This window comes from Oryzias latipes, chromosome 5 (genome assembly GCF_002234675.1).
Source record: "Oryzias latipes chromosome 5, ASM223467v1".
NCBI classification, from domain to species: Eukaryota; Metazoa; Chordata; class Actinopteri; order Beloniformes; family Adrianichthyidae; genus Oryzias; species Oryzias latipes.
The window spans coordinates 29,550,288-29,571,651 of NC_019863.2; the positions used below are offsets into that span (position 1 = coordinate 29,550,288).

Below are 21,364 nucleotides of genomic sequence, written 5' to 3' on the forward strand. Positions count from 1 at the left end.
CTCCCAGAATCATTGCTTAAAAAGTGATATTGAGTTCTGAAGGATACTGAGCTGAAGGGTTTGTTTACTAATTCATTGCAGTAAAAAAAACATCTGAGCTTCTGTTTCAATTTATGATGATTTCAGAAAAATCCCTTTCCCTTGTCCTACTCAACGTCTGGTTGAGCATGTGCATCTCTTTGTCTCATCATGAAGCCTAAACTTATCCCGTTTGCATTTGGCCCTTCCAGACCACATTGTTTTGTTCCATGGTGCTTTTAGAGTACAACAAAACATCAACATTAAAATAAGAATAATTCTCAGACCCTAACTTCTTAATCTAAGTTAAGTTAGATACAGTATCAGTGTCAATCAATAAAGAGACTTCAACAGAAGCCAGAAACAATTTTCAAAAACTTAGAGACATTTCTGTTTTTTGGTTTTCTTGCAGTTAAATCAAAAATTCAAATTTAACTTAGAAAGGGGAAAGACTGTATTGCATCATCAGTAAAGGATAACAAAGGGTTAAATATTGGGCCATCAGCTACACATAAAATAATTTTCCTTTTTATTCTGGTAGTTAAATTATTGTAAATTGTATAAGTATAATTTTTTCATTTTGGTTGATTCCACAAGTTGCCCATAAACGATATTTGTTCAAACTTTCACTCTGTACCTGAGTAGAGACTTTTTTACTGTAAATATTTGGACTTTTTACGAAATTATTGTATAGTAATGCTACTTTGATGTACTGTAAGTAAAATTCTCAAATACTCTGCCTTCCTCTCAACAAAGTAAAATACTTTCAGATATTGCTACTTGGTAGTAGCGTTACTAAAAAAAAGGGGGTTTGAGGATTTTATCATTTATTATTTTGTACCGTACACTGACGCAATTAAATATACAGCCCACTGTAGTGGTATGCAAATTCAGCATCAGTGTCTTATACATAGTTTTCCCCTCTGAGTCCAAAATGATGGATGATATGTTACAGCTGAGCCACTCTTAGACTAATGACACAGCCACATTACAGCACCCGTCGTAGTACACAGCTAATATTGCATATGCAAGAAAAAAGAGCGCGCTCACACATACATCCACGCACAAATGCCACCTTGTTTAATCCCCAGGAATCAGTGAAATCTGATTACGATGACTTTTACAAGCACATTCTATATGAGAGCAGACAATCCATGCATCAGCGAGGCTGAAGAGGGAGCAGGAGGACGACGGAGATAAAGAAAGGGAGACAGAAGAATCTGTGATGCTCCATCTAGCTGCAGTTTGAAGACGAGGGGGGAAAAGACCAGACTCATGATGTGGGCCCCTAAATGCAGTTGCTCAGATGTCATAACTCATACTGAAAGTGCAACACGCACAGCAAAATGTCTCACCTTATATCACAGCAAATGTGAAAACCAGCATATTTACCAGTGAATGTGTATCCGTCCCAGGCTAAATCTTGTCAGTGTGTACATTTCCAGGATAATGTTTGTGGAAAATGCTAGTCACAGCATAATAAGACCCATACTCTTCCAACTGTGTTCTAATGTAAATAGAGGGCTGAAGGCATCCAATTTACCCCTTTGACTCCTGAGACAAACAGAGATTTGAAGGAAGATCCAGTAGAGCAGAAGAATACTAAAGAAAGGTGAAAATTATTATTATGGGAGATTTGAAACAATAAAAGAACGTAAAGCAACTAAGGTCACATTTTTAAAACAGTTCGAAAAGCAGATCTTGTTTGTGCTTTTTTCCTAGTTAGGAAAAAATAGTATAGTAAAGTCTTTATTAATTGCAAATAATTGAAATTACAAAAGGAATTAAAAAATCAGAAGAGCTACACCATTGAATAAATAATACTGATGATATATTATATTTTGGAATGCAGCAGTCTTGGTTACTTTATTGTTATTATGTTGTATTTTTGCCTTGAAAATAATAACATCCATCAAATCTTCCATTTTTCAACTATACATTTCCTTTCCAGTTTCGTTTAAAAAAGAAAGAACAACACGCTTGGATTTATAATATCTCATTTTAAGAAAACTTGTAATCTAACCTCAACACCTCATTAAACATAAAATTAACCTTTAAGTGTCTTTTTAAGTATTTGACGGATATTTTAAAGACCTACTCTAATGAACATTTTCTTTTTAACATGTTTTTGCATCATTTTCTGATGATGGAGGACCTTTAAAAAGAAAATTAAGATTCAAATTGCATTTCTGAGTATTTCTTTATTACAAATGTTGTGAATCAGGAGGGGGCTAAAAAAAATGACGTTTGAAAAAGACTTTATTTGAGATTTAGAAAATATGCTTGGCGGGCCACAAGCTCTCTGCTCCATAACAACAGAGAGCTCTCAGCAACAGTGAGGGAAAGAGCGGGCAGGGTTGCTCAGCAGCAACAGTCCCGCCCACAACTTCAACTGCCGCCCTGCAGAAATTGTGTTCTAGAAAACAACAGGTTTTTTGATTTTTGCTAAAAATAATCATAATAATGATTACATAATTATCATTGAAAATAGGCCAAAAGATGATACGAAGTAAGAAACCATAATAGAGTTACGGATCAATTTATAGGGATTATCATAAAATGTGTAAAAAATAAACATCTGCTCGTGAAATCTCAAGTCTTTACTAACAAATGTACTTGTCAAATATTTAAAATTCTGTAAAGTTTAATCATGGCTTTTATATTTCACCTGACTGGGAGTTATTTTACGCTTGAATGTACAAAAATCTGATTTACCCAAAAGCAGATTTCTTGACAGAATCTCAAAAGACGGAAAACTACTCTGAGAGAAACAGCTGGGCATCAGATCAGACGATGTTTTGGTGTAACACAACTGTCTGACACAACTGTCTGACATATTTTTAGGAGGGTTTGGCCCGGCGGTGAAGCAGAATCTGAATTATTACTGATAGTTTGATTCCTGACCTTGTCTGCCGGCGTGTCCTTCAGTTAGACGCAGAAATCTATGTTGCCTTGGATGCAGCCACCAGTGTCTGTGAGTGGGACTTAAGGATGCTGAGGATCAAAGACTGATAGATCAGAGGTTCCTAATCTGTCTTTGTACTGTCTACCTCTTTTTGGCATATTATGCAATAATCCATTATCCACTTATGATAGAACAAAACAACCTAAAAAAGCCGATTTGAAAAGATGTTTTCTGCATTTGTCTTTAAACTCAAACGTGTTTTTTGCTGTTTAAAATGCTGCAGTTTCATATGTTCTTTGTATATTTGTATTAAAAAACCCAAAGAAAGACATAGAAGGATCTGCTAATATACAATGAATCTATATAAATGTAGTCTTCACTAAAGTTTTTGTTTTTTAATTTGACTATTTGCTTATGAGCTCAGTTGAATCATCACCTCCAGAATCACAGACGCTTAAGTCCTCAGCTGTAAAATAAACAAAGACTTAAGATGTCATCTTTTATTTTATTTTTTTCCCAATTAATTTATGATATAATACCTCAAATAGTTTTTTTTATATTTCTGTATTTTTATTTTATTTTACTGTCCTTTTTGTTTTTTTATTGCTTGAAATAAACCAATATAATGTGAACAAACACACCAGATACGACTTTCAGGTAAAAAAAAAGAAAGAAATCTATAAAAGGAAAAAAGGTTTTTAAATGTTTCTCCGGATCGTCTCCCCTTCTGCATGCTGGCTATAAGAACACACTGAGTGGAAACCATTTTGCTTACAAAACATATAATTATAATTAATATAACTTAATTATATCTAAATCTATAATCTGCTAATTAAAATATACACAGCAGTGTTCAATTATACAAAATATTTCTTGTAAATGTCTAAAAACAGAAACCGTGATGTTATGTAGAGTAACAATTCATTTACAGCTCCTATTTTGAGTGGATTTTATCCAAATATTCACTCATGATCTAAAGTACGCTGGTTTTGTCCTAGAGAGACAGGCTCCAGCCTCCCCTAGGGTCAAATGGGACCCTGGAGCCTGTCCTAACTGTTTTAGGACAGGCGGTCAATTCCTGGGCCAAATATAACAACAGCCAATGAAATGCTAACTTCTAAGGGGATTCTATGATGTGGGGATTCTAATTTAGATTTTCAAATTAAACTCTTAAACTCACACTGTGATCCTCTGTTGATCTATTTTCAAAGCATTGTGTCTTTTAATCATAACTATGCTGTTCTTATCCCAAATCAAAAAACCTGTGTGGTTTTCTAGACAGTCTCTGCAGAGCAGCAGTGGGTCTTTAGAAATTGACCTCTAAGTTCTGAGTGGAACTGTCTCCTGCTAGCTCACAGCCCCTCACAACCCCAACCTGACATTAGCGGTGCCACAAAAATGACGAGCAATATCAGAGCCATCCAGCCGTATAGTTTGGAGCCAGATTCCAGCTCAGACCAGGAAAACAAAGACGTTCATGGATCTATTTTTCTGCAAGCGGATGCATCAGAATGGAGCAGAGCAGGAAGATTGTTGCCTGCCGATTGTAGCAACTACAAGCTTTTACAAACATCATATTTTGTGTGCTCCTGATTCACAACAATTTAATTAAAGAATATCCATGCAATTGTAAGGTTAATTTTCTTAGAATGTGTCCTCCATCATGAGAAAAATGCAATATGTTAAAAACACCAAAAACACCATGTTCATTGGAGTGGGCCTTTAAGCATTGTGCACAAGGAAAACATGCAAAATCCACACAGAAAGGATGGTTTTCCAAGCTCGTTTTCACTGTAAGGCGTTGATACCCAAACACACAAATTACCTCGTGCAAAATTATAATTACTTGGCTCCAGAAAATATGAAAGGTAAAATTAAAGAATGTAATTATTGTGAAAAATGTATCAGATGAATTTGTATTTCAAAAATAGCAATACAGTGGTTCCCTGAGTGCATGCACAGAAATACAGGATTTCTTTGGGCAATACACTGATTTGGTTGATTCAGAGTGGAGATATTCATGGAAACAAAAAGGAGACTCTGCTGGTCTTTCCCTTCCTTTTGGTCGGGCATAAAACACACAGATAAACTGAGTTTAGGCACACACCCCACCTCCACACTTGCAGTAGCACATGGCCACTGTTTAATATATTTCTGTGTCTCCAGTTAACAATATTTTGTGTCAAATTATAGTGGGAAAGATAAATAGTGGCTCTGAGAAACACGGAGGAAAATATAGAAAGGAGGAAGACGCATGCCGTTGGGTAGGAGGGGGGCAGAAAAGAGAAGAAATAAAGTCTGTAAATCCCACCTCAGCCCCTAGATTTCACTGACTAGACTAGTAAAACCTGGTTAAGCCTAATTTCTTGCAAGCACACACTTGCAGAAATATCTGCCTGACTGAAACTACTGCTGCGCTGATCCCAATAATCTGAGAATTCAGAAGCTATGCACACATTTAATTTTCCCATTTGCAAATAAAAAGCTTGCTGGATAATTATTTTCAAGAAGGAAGTTGTATCTCTGATTAAAATGAGTCTAATTAATTCTTTCCATCTCAGACGTTTGGTTCATATTGCCAGTTTGGTACATCTGCTTGGAGTTTGAGTTGACTATAAGTCACAACAGACACAAAATGATACTGGGTGTTAATTGGGCTGCGCTTGGCTCAGAGAGAGATTGAGAGAAAGATAAAGAGAAGGGGGAAAAAGACAGAGGGTGGGCAGAGTGAGAGCCTGGAGGACTAATTAGTGATTATAACTTGGCACTCTCCAAATATGAAATGTTTCTTAGCCTAAAAGACAGTGGAAGAATTAAGAATAAAAGACGAGGAATCAAGAAAAGGGGCGCCGCGATGCCACGCCTCTGGCGCTGCATTTGCATAAATGCACTATGTTTATGTGCTGTTTTTATTTTGACCTCCCAGTGCAATTTATTTTACTCTTGAAAATTGCAGCAGCACAGAGCTCAAAGTCTACTGAAGGCTGTGGGACACACTCACTCAAACATTGTTCATAAATATGTCGGCCATCGTGCTTTTTAACAAATGCTGGTGTAATGCAACAATCTCTAGAAAAACCATAGTTTTTCTGCTTTTTTGTGACACGCTGAAACCCTGAGCCTCCCTCGGCCGTATGCGCTCCAGACTCTACAAACTAACATGCAGAAGCCATAAATCAAGCACCGGCTTTACCAAAATGAAACATAGCAACCCGTCTGAGCACTGCACTACTCCTGTTTCCCACATCAATTCACCGCTGCATTTTCACACACTTTAAAAAAACCAACACCACTCCTTAAGGCCGTGTCACAGCCACTATGTACATTTTACATTTTGCACATTTTCTACAAATTAAATTTTGGTCTTTTGGGAGATACACGTATCAAAATTCCAATTAAATCAACTCAAACGTTATTTTATAAAAATGCCCTTCTCATGCGTTACGTATCTCGAGGCGTTTTCCAAATCACAAGTGTTTCTTTCTTGCGTTCGTCATTCGTCAACGTGCGCAGATGTCCGTCGAGGGTTTCGGCTGATGGGTCTTTGGATGAATTCGGTTTTGCGGTGTTCAAAATGTTTGGTAAATTGAGATTAACGTAGTTTACGCGTATTTTACTGAGTTTATAGGCAATTATTACGTAAATCTTGTACGTGATTTTTGCATGAATTTGTGGCGTTCCACAACAGTTTCATGTATTTCTAACGGACCTTTCATACATGTACCCCCAATGTATAACTTTCATACGACGCACATATCACGCTTAAATTACACAACTGACGCACAAATCACTAATGATAAACATGAAAACAGCACAATAATGGGTTCAATGTTCTATGTCGATTTATGTGTTCTTTGCGTGGTTCTTCTTCTGTGGTTTTAATGTGGTTCATTCGTAAAAATTTCACAAACAGACCACAAAAGTGTGTAACAGATTTGTAAATCTTTAGCTCCAGTGTTTACGTTACTTCACAACCGTTACCTTTCCCTTAACCATTAACGCGATCAACGTGAATCACTGTCTTCGGTTGTGGAAAAAAGCAGCTTTGCACTTATATGCAATAAATATCGGTGAAAAGCCGCTTTAAAGTGTTGCTTACTGGTGCAAAGCCGCTTCTCTTTGCCGATCCCGTAAGAAGCCACAGTCAGGGAGAAGCAGGCTTTGACAGACATCTCTGAGGTGTTAATGTTTTAACACCTAAAACTGAAACTGAATGTTAGGGTCGCCAATTAAATAAGTGCTTTTGGATCAAAGAAATTGTATTTTCCGACTGAAATGGGTAGGACGAGACGGGACATGAATTTCCGGTTCCGGACTTCTGGTTCTGGCTAATGATGTCTGGGGGCCATGTTGTTGTCAGCAACAAGATCGTCTTGACAACTTTGCTCATTTTTTCAACGTATATTCACGTATGACCAATTTTCATCCGTGCAATTCCGCTATTTTCCAGAAGCTCCTTCCGACAGAAACTAGGGGACCCCATTGTTATGTAATTTTTGCTCCATATATTTATGTTTTGGCGGGAAAACAATGTCAATGATGAGAAAAACTCTGTAATCCATTTGTTTTTCTCTGAGCCCCCCCTGAGACACCCTGCCTGCACAGATGATTGTAAATGGTTCCTGACATTTTTCCTCATAAGCTTCTGTCCTTCAACTATCGCTTGTCTCCTCTGTCAAGCATGACTGGCATCTCGTCATGTCTCTCCTTCCACCTTTAGTTGGCTGTAAAAAAAAAAGGTGCTTGTGTCATATTTTTACCATCAATCATACAATTAGCAAAACACGCACACGGACGAGCGTAATCTGTTTTCATGGCAACACCTGCCCTGGATACGCACACGTCAGAGAGGCAATGGTCTAAACATATATAATTTTGATCCGCTTCTCATTCAGTTGTGTTGGTGTCATGCTGCAGCACAGCCAGACGTGAGCGTGTGAAAACTGTCAACTAGCCTGCCTTTACACTATAGAGACATAGAAGTGTACGCTTTTTATTTTTATTTTTTTACAGACTAGAAACAAAAACTACCAGCTTCGTCTCATTTATCCCCCCCCCCCACCATCCAGCTGAGGAACATGTGGAGCAGAGTCACGAAGACAGGAGAGGCATTTGTGATGATCTGAAGACGGTAGCGGCGCCTTTTTAGAGTTGCATGGTTTGCATCATTTTGGGAGATGCTGTGAAGCTGAAGCATTTAAAATCCGCATTAAGCACAGTGATGGGATTTTTCACAGTTTTTGTCTGTGTGTGCTTTATAGTTTGAATTCAAGCTTTAAAAACCAAACTATTATTCTTCTCAGTTCTAAATTGAAGACATTACAAAGCAGTAATTGTACGCATCCGCCAGCTTGAATCCCAAAAAGTTAAGTTTGTTTCGCGTCTTCTATAGCATACAGTCTAATACTTCTCAAGAAGTTTACAAAACCCCAAATAATTCCAGGTGAATGTAAAGCACAGCCTGTATCATAAATCCATCCACCTGAGTTTGGTTTGTTATCTAAAACTTGTCCAATGTCTATTACCGTGGATAGATACACATACACCCCCAATCTATTATTGAACAAAAGGCTCACGCCTCCGCTCAAGCCTTCAGGGAGGAATCCATCCCTCCATCCCAGAATAATTTCACACTTCAGTAGATACACAAAAGAGAGAGGGAGGGAGAAAGAGAGAGCACAAAAAAGGACAGAGAGATGAAGCAAAAGAACGAGGGAGTCGATGGGTCAAAAAATGTATGGGGGGGGGTCACGGCACAGTGCCCGTGTAAGGCGGCGGCGTCAAGAGAGGCCATGCACGGCAAAACAGAGATCAAAAGATCACATGTAATTGAATGCACGTACAAAGAAATAAAAAAAACTGCCAATGATCCTCATTTAATGTAAACATGAACAGAAAACATGACATTTTCTTTTAAAGATATTAATATTTCACTCCCTCCGGTAAGGGGAAAGCTTTATGTCTCATGATGTACACACACCCCTCCACACAACAGACATAGATCTACATAGATTATCGTTAATTAAACATGTGTGTCATCACAGAGTGCATCAATAGCAAACGACAGAAGTGGTGTGAAAAAATGTCGCATCCTCCACAGTTTTGAAGAATAATCTGCTGTTAGATTTCTATCAGATCAAAAGTCGCGGCAGAGTGTCGGCAGTCTTGGATCAGTTTATATGGATCCAACGCCACAACTGGCTGCTGCTTTGAGCGATTTGTCCTGACATGTTGGGTCTGGTTTGGTGGGTATTTTCCTGTCAGCTCTCTTTTCCTCAAATTATCATAAATTTGAGCATCTCCCACTTACTTCTGAGGATGAAGCTTTTGTTTCTTTTGCAGTTTCTCCAACAATTCACAGTTTGACCTTGAGATAAAATGGAGTTGGCATCAACTCCTGTAAAGATGGTGAGTCTTTTGCTCTTGATAAATGGATGCTTGTCAAATGGTTCACTAAGAGCTTTTCACAGCAACAGCTTTTAAAAACCCATTCTGAGAAAAAAAAAAATCTATGTCTGTGATGATGGGGGACAAGTATAAAGAAAATCAAGAGTATTTCTTTATAAAAATCATTGTGGATCAGGGCAGACGAAAAAATGCAGTGAAAAGATTGTATTTGTGATGTAGTAAATACGCTGGGCGGGCCACAAGCTCCCTTTGGCAAGGGGGGGCCGGGTTCCTCCACGCCAATGGTCCCGCCCCCAATTTATAAACAAATCTCTGATGAACTCTTGCCGCTCTGCAAAAACTATGTCATGGAAAACAACACAGATTTGTCAAGAAACCTGCATCATCATAATTTCAAAGAACGCTTTGAAAATAGATCAAAATCTTATCAGAGCGGTTCTTTACAGTTGATGATGTTTTTGGTCTTTGTGTTAATACACACCTGACTACCGCCTCCGCTAAAACTTTGCTATGATGGAGGTCTGCACATCTGCTGAGGTTACATCAATTTTTGCTCCATTTTTAATCATAATAGGAAAATTTTAGGTGTTTGTGGCCAAGGTTTTTCCATTTTTCTGTTTTCTGAACTCAAATACTTTGAATTTTCATTCTGTTGTGTTGTTGTTATTGCTTATCTTTGGCGGATTTCTGTTAAATATGTATGTTTTCAATATTTTTATGGTTACATTTTCCAAAATGTTAGAGTTAATTTTAAAATATATAAATTTATTTTCTATGTGTGCGCTCTGGTTTTTGCAAGGTTACAGCTGTTTGATAAAACTCTGAAAAATCAAATTTGTGTTTATTACAGCTAGTGACCAAGAATTAGATCCGTTTTCCTTTATTGTTTCCTAAAATAATTAAACCTGCTACTAACGTTTTAACACTAACTACGGTTAACTGTTTTTGTAAAAATAAATCTATCTGTCTGTCTGTCTGTCTGTCTGTCTGTCTGTCTATCTCTATAGAGATATAGATATATATAAATATATATATATATCTATATATATATATCTATCTATATATATATATAGATATATATATCTATATATATATATATATATCTATATATCTATATATATATATATATATATCTATATATATATATATATATATAGATATATATAGATATATATAGATATATATATAGATATATATAGATATATCTATATATATATATAGATATATATATATATATGGATTCTGGAGTCATCTGTGACCGAGTGAAGGTGAATCCTTCGTAAACACTAAACTGTCTTTTTAGATTAACCAATGCGCTGGAAATACCTTTGCTCTCAAAACAAGTTAAAGAACCTAGAATATAAAAAATATTTGCATTCTCAAAGGTAAAAAAAAATCTGCCTATGTAACTAATAGAATTTGTTTTGGTAAGATTTCTATAATTAAGTTGTGATATCCTGTCGCTTTTAAGACCAAATTAAATCTTAAAATCAGCTTTAAACTCTCATATTAAGGTCTATTGCTCTGGTTATGTCTTAAAATAAGTGCTTATGGCCAAAAATATCTTTAAAGTGGGCATATTTATACACTTTATCCTTTAAATTATCATATTTTAAGTGCTACAAGTCCAATTATCTTTATGTCTGAACCATAATCACCTTAAAATTAAACTACAATTTTACATTTTAAGATAAATTTGTCCTATAAAGGATATGATTTAAAATGAAACTTTCTAGTTTTCCTTAATCAATCAAGAGTAATAAGATATTTAAACTAGAAATGAGACAAATATACTTGGCGAGATTCTGTGCTTTTGATGAGTGCTAATCTATTCCGTTTAACACACAGCTATGTTTTTTCTTTTCAATCCACTGCTTGTTGAAATTTACCCACAAAAACTTTTTTGAACCAAAATTGTGTTTCATTTCCAGCCAACAGAAACACATAATGAGAAGGTTACCGCATAAAAAAGAAAAACTGTAAAATTACAATTGCTTCCACGCGGAGCGTCTTTTTTAACCACAGACAGGTTAAAGCTGCAGAACTGTCCTCCTCTTTGTTAGTGTCTAAGAATTCAGTGCCTCAGAAATCTCACGTTTTCACCCTTTAGGACTGCTGCTTTGCTTATGTTCTAAATTTAGATTGTAAGTGTCGACCTAGCATGAAGAGCTCCCTTTCATCTGGATGAAGGAAGCAGTTTTGCTGAATTTTTCCTCAGTCTAGCCTGCACTGGTGTGAATAAACTCAGGCCAATTCCCGCACAACCAGGTTAGATTACTAACTACCCAACAGGTAGACAACATGCTGTTAGACTGCAGGGTGGTGTTTCTGGGCAGGTTGACTGAATCTTAAGAGAGTAAAAAAAACCCTGTTTCACGAAAAAAAATCGTATTTTCTGTCTTGCAAGAAAAATAATTCTGTGAAGAATTTTTTTTTAAAAGCAATTAATTTTAAATTCAGAAAACATGTCGAGCTGAATACATTTTTTTCTTAAAATAAGAATTCTTTGTTTTCTCTAACCAATTGGTAGACTTTTTATCTAAAGACATTTTGATTTATTTATATTTTTGCTGTGATTGTTCTTTGGATTTAGCAGGCGATGGACATGAACTTTCTGTTTGTGGTGGAGAGAGCATGTTTTATTTCTTTGCCTTTTGTTGAAGCTTTAGCCCCTTCATGTAGCTAATTTCCAACCTATTAAATCCAGGACTTAATTTAGCATGACCTCAAACAGAAAACACACAAAAGCATGTTTTTTTTATATAGTTGGAAATAAATTCATGCACGAAGGGGTTAAATCAGAATTTAAAATAAACTTTAAAGAATAAAATATTAGTTTTATAGGTACAATCCTGCAAAAGATATGGAAGGACAGTTTTTTTATGCGCCTACAGAAAAAAAATGCTCAATATCTCATTACAATTGTTCTTAATCACTGGCTTGACATAGTGGAACGCTTGAATTTTCCTTCAAGGATCAATAAAGCATGTTTTAATTGAATTTCTATTGAACTGACTTGATAGGTGTCCACTGAATGGTCTGTATAATTTCTTAAAAATATAACATATATATATATATATATATATATATATATATATATATATATATATATATATAAGTATATGCCATTTAAAAACATCACAAATGTGTTACATCACAATCTGCAATGGGCATAAAAAATAAAAAACCCTTTAAAATGTGATAAATTTTTGTTTTTATTACATTTTAAAGGGTTGAACGCTAATCTACCTTCTACATCTTGTAGCGGTTCTAATATAATTTAGGAGTCTGCACATCCCTCAAAGACACATTCGAATACATGGGTGGTTGGGGGGGGGGGGGGGGGGGGGTTACATACATGCAGTACATGTGCCCTGTGAAACATACTCGTCTCCCACTGACAAAGCTCCGAAAAAGAGGAGCGGCAGACACAATGGAGAGTTTTAGTATGCAGAAAACTTGGTGCCTGCTTGGATTCAGAGCTTTGAATGAATCCCCAATGGGATGCCCAACCTCCTCCTGAACTGAGTTTGTACCTCCTCATCAGAGAGACAATCGTGCAGAGGTGTGCGGTGAATGGGATGGGGGTTGGGGGGTATAAAGGGAAAGTGATATGGAGAAGAGTAAATTAGTGAGACTGCTGGAGGTGGGAGAGAAATGTAGCAACAAGGTGCCGTCCTCTGGCCGCTCCCGTGCACATGCATTGCCCCCTCATGCACCTTCCATTCATGCGAACACGCTAATCAGTAAGCACCATTTTCAACTCTAAATATGACCTTCATTGAGATGGATTGCATGAAAATGTAACGACTTTCCGGAGAGAAAAACCACCAGCCAAATAAGCTCTGCATTGCATAATAATGCCCGAGTTTGTAATCAATAACAAACACGCATCTTTAGTAGAGTGCACATGGAGAAAATGTCTCAGCAGTGGCCAACCACATCACAATGGATGGAACAAACCACCAATGGAGAGCTGTGCCATGCATAAACAAGGAGCTATTGATGATAAACGCCTCAATCTATTTCCACCCATCAAACTTTTTCCCTGAGCAAACAGTCTGGAGCAGCTCAGACATTTGGAAAGCTTTTAAGGTCCCAAAAGGTTCAGCACAAGATCATCTTTGGCCAAGATGCAAAGATTTGTCCCTCGCTGGTCGTTTCAGATAGTCTGCTTGACTGGCAGCAGAACCTGATCTGTCCTTACTGCAGATTCGATGCTAACCTTGCCTCAGGCCAGCGGTATTTTGGTCTAGCATTAATGAGTGATGGCTCGAAATTTAAAACAACTTAGAGCAAACCTTTAAGTTTATTGACCAAACATAAACTTCCCTCATAAATATGTAAAACTGTCAACTGCAATTGTTAATTAAATGTGCCACTGACAACTGTTATTTGAGGGAAAACCAAAAAGACAGGAGAAGGGAGATCTTTTCACAACAAAACAACTTTGATTTTAAAAAAAGAATAATAATAAATAAATAAATAATACATCACAAAACTCACAAATTTCCACTGTTTTATTCTTAAAACACGTGAAAACGTGAAAATCCATTTTGGAATGAAATAAAACCCCTAAAGTCCCACTCTGACCATCTCTTGATCTTTTTACAAAGCTTCCCCAGTGGTCTTTTAATTATTATAGGACATAGTTTCTGCAGAGCGGCAGTAGTTCTACATAAATTCACCTCTGAGTTGTGGGCGGGACTTCCAAAGAGTAAGCCTACCACCACTTCCCATCGTCTCTTTGTTTACACTCACTCTCTTACCCCAACCTAACATTGCCTGTGCAAAGAAATAGTGAACAATGTTGCAGCTATCCAGCCATCCAGCTGTAATTCAGATGCCAGGTCAGATAAGGTAAATGGAGATGATCATGGAGCTGTTTGTCTGGAAGCGGATGCATTAGAATGGAGCGCAGCAGAGAAACTTGAGTCCCGCCCAGCGCATTTGCTACTTCACTAATTCAATCTTTTTCAAATTGCAATTTTTTTGCTCCTAATTTACAAGGAATTGAACAGAGAAAAGACAGAATGTGAAATTATCTTATCTTTCTTTAAATATGAGGAAAATGCCATAAGAACATGTTAAAAACACAATTTTCAAAGGATCTTTAAACTGCTCTTATTCGTTTATACAGAAAGGTGTGCTCTATTTCCACAAAACGACCCTAATAACATAAATGAAACATATTTCTAACTGAGTGTAACATATAGAGGGAAAACAGATGATCACGTTCTGCCGCTAAATGACCAGATGTCATGCTTTAGTTGTTAAGCCAAAACAGCAAACAGTGCCCAATTAAATAACCAGTCACACTGTACGTTATGACAAGTCTAACAATGAGCCTGACAGGCTAATAATTGTGTTTTTTTCCTGTTTTTATGCTCAATGGCTGCCTGTTCTTCAGTTGAGAAATTACTCTCGTACATCCCTGCGCCGGGAATTTAGGCAGCTTGGTGGAATGAATGGATGTAAAACTTTTATTTTGAAACTAAAGTTGCTAATTCCAGTTGGATTTCAAGCTTGGGTCTCGATGTACGGTGGCAATGAAGTGCAAATCACATCAACACAATGCAAAAGCATATTCAAGATCACATCGACAATTAAAAAAGCAACACACATAATAATAAACAACATTGCATTTTAAATTCCAGAAACCAAAACAGAATTCCAGAAACTGAAATTAAATAAAAGTGAAATGTTTAGGAAACAAAAGTAATTTTCCAGAAATCCATATGAAACGTTAAAAAAAGAAACACGACAAGAAACTGAAAAAGGCAGGTACTTTGGGACATCCCTGATTGGATGATAGGATCCAGTTCACTTCATGACAAATAACGTTTGGTTGAAATGATGGACAAACGTCATCTTCCACATCCAATATTCCCTACCTTTTTTTGGTTTCTTCTTTTGTTTCATTTTTTATTTTTATTTCTGGCAATTGCTCATCTTTTCTATAATACTTGTTGTTACTTTTTTACAGAAACCAGAAAGGGTTGGCACTGTAGGACTTCTCTGACCAGATGATGGTGTTTGTCCATCATTTCAATCAAGCGATATTTGGCATGAAGTGTCTTATCTCGTTTAGTTTTTTTAACATTGCATATGGATTTTCTGAAATGACTTTCGTTTTCCAAAACGTTTCATTTTGATTTGTGTGTTTTGGAATTTGGTTTTGGTTTCTGGAATTATTCTTATTGTTGTTGTGATATTTAATATGTTTTTGTGTTGAGAAATATTTTTGTCGGGATTTGCACTTCAAGGCCACCAGGTCAAAGAGTTCAAACACAGAGGATGACTTTAATTTTTCAGCTTTATAAAGATAAAATTTGCTTTTGACGTAAAAAAAACCATGACGACCTTGATTTTATCAGGCAAAGACGCTTCAAGACAGTTTGGGTTACAAAGCAAAAGGTTAAGTTAATGTGGCGATTAGTGCAAAACTTGCTGCATTTGATTAATTTTTATTCTGTTCATTTCCAAGTGTCAAGGTTATAGAGTCTCATCCTAAAAAGCTTTCATTGTGTTTGTTTACTTCCCTGTCATCTTTAAATGTGTCATTACTTGGCGATGACTCATCCGCAAATATAAAAAGAGCCACAGCTCATCCCGCTGCCATGGATATTTCCCTCCTGTGTGTGTGCCGCCTTCTCACCTCGTTGGTGTTCCAGCGATGGCGCTCCTTGGGAAGAGAGGAACACTTGGGCAGACACTCGAGCAGCTTCTTCGGAAGGTAGATCTTTAACTGCCCGGGCTCATCTGGAGTGGTGGTGGTGGAGGGGGAGCAAGGGAAAGCTTGAGTCAGATAAGAGATGCATGGCTATTGGAAAGTCATTTGAACACAAAGGCACTATAAGCATTGAATACCGAAGTACTGGCTGTTAGCTGGATAAAATGCTGATAAACTTTCACTGTGTAGACCCTCTAATGGTTTAATATGACCATAAACAAGGCTTGTTGTGTGAAAGATTTGTTCAGCCCCATGAAAGAATAAATCTAATTAAATTTAATCCATCTTGTAGTCCGGTGGGATATTTTTCATTCAACAGAAAACCCACAGAGACCTTTTGGCTGAACGACAAAATAAGATATCAGTTTTGGAGTTTATATAGCCCAAAAGTACAACTTAAATTTTAAATTTTCCATTGAGTTCCTGATAAAGAGAAAAAGCCTTGTCAAGGAGCAGACAGAAGTCCAGCTGGACAGAAATATCCAGCTATAGTCCAGTTTATCAGGTGTCGACGGAGCAGCTAAGCTTTTACTTTCAGACAGCAGAGAAAAAAAAAACACCTGAGTCCATCTGAAAAAGATTTGGATTACAGAGAAACCATTAGCATACATTATCCATGCATTTGGGAATGGTAAATATAAAGGGCAATCGCAGGGGCATTTCTTATCCCCTTTAAAAGCAATGCTCTCCCTACAGTGTTGCACAGAAGGTTTGGTAATGGAGTGCAGAATCCCAAAATAGCTGCTCCTGCGAGGAAACTATTTTCGTACAGGAGTTGGATAGTCGCAAGCTGGGGGCAGGTGATGTTTAATTTGAAGTTCAGTTTATGTCTCTGGACATCCTGACAGTCATGGGAGGGTGTTAAAGCACTGTTTTATTTGGAATCCTTGAGAGCCAAACTACATTTTGGGTGAAAACAAGTTAACTTTTAGCGCCTTGGCTTCATTTCACTTCAAAAGTCTGGAAATATGAGTCTATGGGAGGTGGTAATATATCCATTATCCTTGCAGAACAAGATCAGCACTGATACAGCAAACAATGACTGCTTTTATTGTCTTTGCAGCTCGACACTTGGAAAAAAAAGAAAGAAAATTTAAAAAAAAACAAAGAAAAAGGAAAATTACATCCACATTAGGGAACATTTTTGTCCTTTTGAGTATGGCTGTTTGTGAGAGCGTGCCCAACAGTCATGCTGCTTAGAAGTCAAAGGGAGCGAGCACTCAAAGGTTTTTTGATAAGCATTTGAGTAGAGGGCGTCAATTCATGACTCCCCGGGGATGACAGGAATTATACTGTACCTAAGGGCTGACAACAGAGCAGGAGAAAACTGAGATAGGTGAGGTAGGAGGGTCACAGAGGGAGACAGAAAGACAATGAGCCAGAGAGATAGAGTTAATAAGGAAAAGGGAAATTTGAGGAGAGTGAAGAAAGCCTCCCAAGGTAAGAATTTCGGGGAACTAGAGATGAAACAACAGAAACAAGAGGAGAAATGTAGAAGGACAGCACTGAGGTCCGCGTGTGTAGTCGGTGTGTGTATTTAAGGAGGTCTCTGGGCTGGGCATGTGTGTTTGTCTCAGTGAGAAGTGTGTTCAGGCACGTATGCTCCCCCTAATCAATTATGCATTTATTAATAGAAGGCCTGAGAAGACAGAATTTCAAACAGCTGAACTGTGCAGCAGCTTAGTTAAACAGCTGAATGGTGCAGCTTAGTTAATGCCTAATTTCTTTTTTAGCAGCACTCCAGCCCCTCTGCTATGAATGCCAATCAGCGCATAAACCCCACCCCTACTGGCGATAACCCCCTCCCTCACCCGGCTGTTCTAAAGAATTCTCATCAGAGCCTCGCCTTTGAAATGTACCAGAACCACCACATCAAACAAGTTACGCATGCGTTTGCACACACATGCTTAGAAACCGGCCCACACACACGCACACACAGCCCGTCGATCAAAGAGTACACATCCCGTGAATTTGTCCCACAGAGACGTTTTTTTTCCACTGGTGACCTTGATGCTGCCATTCTTTTGGAAGCACACCTTTGTGGACAGCCTAACGCGTCCTCACGTTTGTTTCTGCTTATGAAACATGGAACAATTAAAAAGAGCTCTGCTGATTTTTCCACCGCTGATGAGCTCGTACGCCCTAAAGAGTGTTTTTCTAACAATCCCGACCCACAGACGAGATGCCGGCTTTGGAAAGATGAGACGCACCCCAGGTGCAATTGTCGTTTCCATCTGTTTTTAATGGATCTCAGCAGAGCTGGTATGACACAGGGCAGAAGAAAAAAAAGCTCAATGTTTTGGGGGTTTTAGCTACGAAAGAGGATGACCTGCCCTAAAACAACATCTAAGTTATCTCTTTTTTTTCTTCTTTTTTTTTTATACGAAGCTCAAACATACTCATCTGAGCCTTTTAACTTCAAATTCTGGCTGTACATAGACCCCCTCACTGACTTGTACATCTACTGAAAAGAGTTCAAAAGTGTGACAAAGCCTGAATGCTAATGTGAAACCGATGGGCTCATTAAGTCATATGTGCAATAAAAAAAAAGTGCAAATCCTCAGCCAAAGTTAACATAACTCTGGTAGCCCATCAATTGCTTTCATTTATACTGCAACCACACAGAAGAGCTACCTCCATCTGATGAATATTTTACCTCATAAAACTGTCATCTGCATATTTAACACAGAAACAAGTCAATGCCCTTGTGAGATGGCTGTCAGTTAATTATAAAACTCTCCTCAGTAAAGAGAGGGAAAAAATGCTCCAAATGCAACTCTTAGCACTCCCCCCATTGATATTAGGAGGCATCAGGGGAAATTTTCACAATTCTACCCCCCCCCCCCCCTTTTTTTTTTTACAGGATGAAATTAATGTGACAGAAAGGAAGGCTCATTGCGCAGCAGCTAGATAGAAGGACGGGATGGGAGGCAAGAGGGAGAGCCGAGGTGGGGAGGCATATAACACGGGATGAAGGAGAAAGTGCAGGAAGAGGGAGGGGAGGATGGGAAAAAAGGGAGAGTGTGGGGCAGGGGGGGGGGGTAGAGAGAGATGGGCGAGCATGCTAATTTTTATCATTCTGCTGATAAACTTTTCCTCCAGTAATCCTCCGGCTGGGACGTGAGAGCAGATAAGAGACAAGAATAGGCTGAGGAAGTCTCAGCTTATATCAAACACTTATTCCAAACAGAACCCTCACTTCAAATCCATTCTATTCTATTCTATTCTATTCTATTTTAAAACATCAACACTATTTTTCTGATTGTCTTAAGTGATGATAAGTGCAGTTTATTAGTTATTTCAAATACTCTCTCTTCTCTACTATTCTATTCTATTCTATTCTATTCTATTCTATTCTATTCTATTCTATTCTATTCTATTCTATTCTATTCTTCTATATCGAAGCACCAACCAATTTTCTGATTGTATAAAGTGTTGTTGAGGGCAACTTATTAGTTACTTTGAACAACTCTTACTTTTATTTTATTTTATTCTATTCTATTCTATTCTATTCTATTCTATTCTATGCTCTTTTTCTGATTCTCTGAAGGGATGCTGAGGGCAGCTCATTTGCTGAAGTGTCAGTGCTTCGGGGGCTCATGCCAGGTCCCCAACAACACCCCCATCACGTGCCCCCCACCATCTGACAGAGCACCGGGCTTGTTTGCTTCAACGGCAGTCTCTGTGTTTGTTTTTAGTTTGTCCCCCTTTACAGACACACATCTGTCCCTTTGGTCTCTGGGATCAATAGTCATTGTCTTCATGCTAACACACCCCAGCTACCACACAAGGCGGGATTACACACTTCATCTCACTTGTAGTTAAACAAGCCCCACTGAGGATTATAGATACATAATAGCAACTGGACAGATTAGATATGACAATAAACTACTGATAGCCAGAGTGAGGCCGGCCTTCTTCTCGTGCTAATAGTGCACACGCACGGATAAACATGAAGTGTGACAGAGCTGAACCGGGATGACGTCTCAGCAGAGTAACAGAGACATAGAGGGTGTGAGGGTCTGCATGTGTGTGTGCGTGATCTGTCACAGGGCAGACCAGAAGGAGACCTCAGTTCCCACATCACATCATTCTGCCAAAAGGCTTTTACTCCCAGAGTCATGGTGTGCAACAGAAAAATGAGTATGCGGCACTTAAACGCAGAGTGTGTGTGGCTCTTACTGTTGGCATCAGTGTCATCATTCTTGGGAGGGGTGTGTCCTGTGTAACCAACAGCAATCCTGACCGTTCGCTCTGGATTCCTTATCTTCTTCAGTCCTTTAAACAAGAAGAAAAAAAACAGCCAGGGAAGGGGGAGGGGGGCACATTTAGACTTTGCTTACTTTGACCGTCAAACCTCTCACAACATCCCCTCTGCCGGAAACCCAGAAACCAAAGTCCAAGAGATTGGAGTAGGCTGCCCTTCCTTTCCTAATCTACTAACTTGAATCCATTGTGTCCCCTGATTGATTGGCCACAGCAGATACGCTGCCTCCATGCGTGTGACTAACTTGTACCCAGCTTTAGTTTCTCTTCTCTCATCATTTCTCTGTTTCCCTGACCACTGTTGCTATGATACAAAGTAGACCAGCCAGTGCAGAGGGAGATGGTCTTCCAGGCTATATGGTAGATGATGTTCTCTGCTGCTCGGCACACTACACACAGCAGTTGATGGAAAGAGTTGATGGAAGTGTCCCAGCTTTGTAGCCCGGCTGAGGCTTGTGATGTCTGCCCTCACACTACAGTAGCAGGGATAACCCACAAATATTGCATATTTATCAGTCTGCTTCTGTCTGCACAGACAAAAACTGTTTTTTTAATGTATTTGAGCTCCTCGTAGAACCACCCATGGGTCCTCTGCCTCATCTGCTGCAGGAGTCTTCACGCGATGGGACTCTGAACCCACGGCCTTCTCTTTGCTTTTGGCAACACGCTACATACAGGCTTGCATGCTTGTATGTACATGTGCCTTAAAGTGTTTTACGCCTGAAATGTGATTCAGAAAATTTGTGATACTGCTTGTTCATGTGAGCAAAAATTGCCCCACGGAGAAATACTGCTCAGCATTGCTCCCTAGTGGGGAGAGCGTTAAAAACTTGCATTCACTGACAGTGAATCTTTAAAAGAAAACACGTTCAAAATTAGATTTTATATTTTATTTTACAGTTGTTGCAGCTTCCTTGAATTGTACTTCATGAAAAAATGAAAGGGATGCTCGAGGTAAATGTGGAGCAGCTTTACTGATGTCTTCTTGAACCAGAGATAATGTTCCCTGAATGGATAAATGAAGAGCCTGGAGG

The 21,364-nt window shown here is 38.3% G+C and overlaps 1 protein-coding gene across 4 annotated transcripts in view; it reads right to left on the bottom strand.

Annotated features, from left to right (window-relative positions):
• The window catches only part of LOC101172238 (calmodulin-binding transcription activator 1), a 69,550-nt gene that overhangs the window by 47,363 nt on the left and 823 nt on the right, over nucleotides 1–21,364 (bottom strand). For all 4 annotated transcript variants that reach the window (XM_020703551.2, XM_020703552.2, XM_020703550.2 and 1 more), the window contains exons 2-3: nucleotides 20,247–20,342; nucleotides 15,990–16,093 (exon numbers count right to left, since the gene is read on the bottom strand). In XM_020703551.2, the coding sequence (XP_020559210.1) occupies nucleotides 15,990–16,093; nucleotides 20,247–20,342 (200 nt within the window). The remainder of the gene's footprint in view (nucleotides 1–15,989; nucleotides 16,094–20,246; nucleotides 20,343–21,364) is intronic.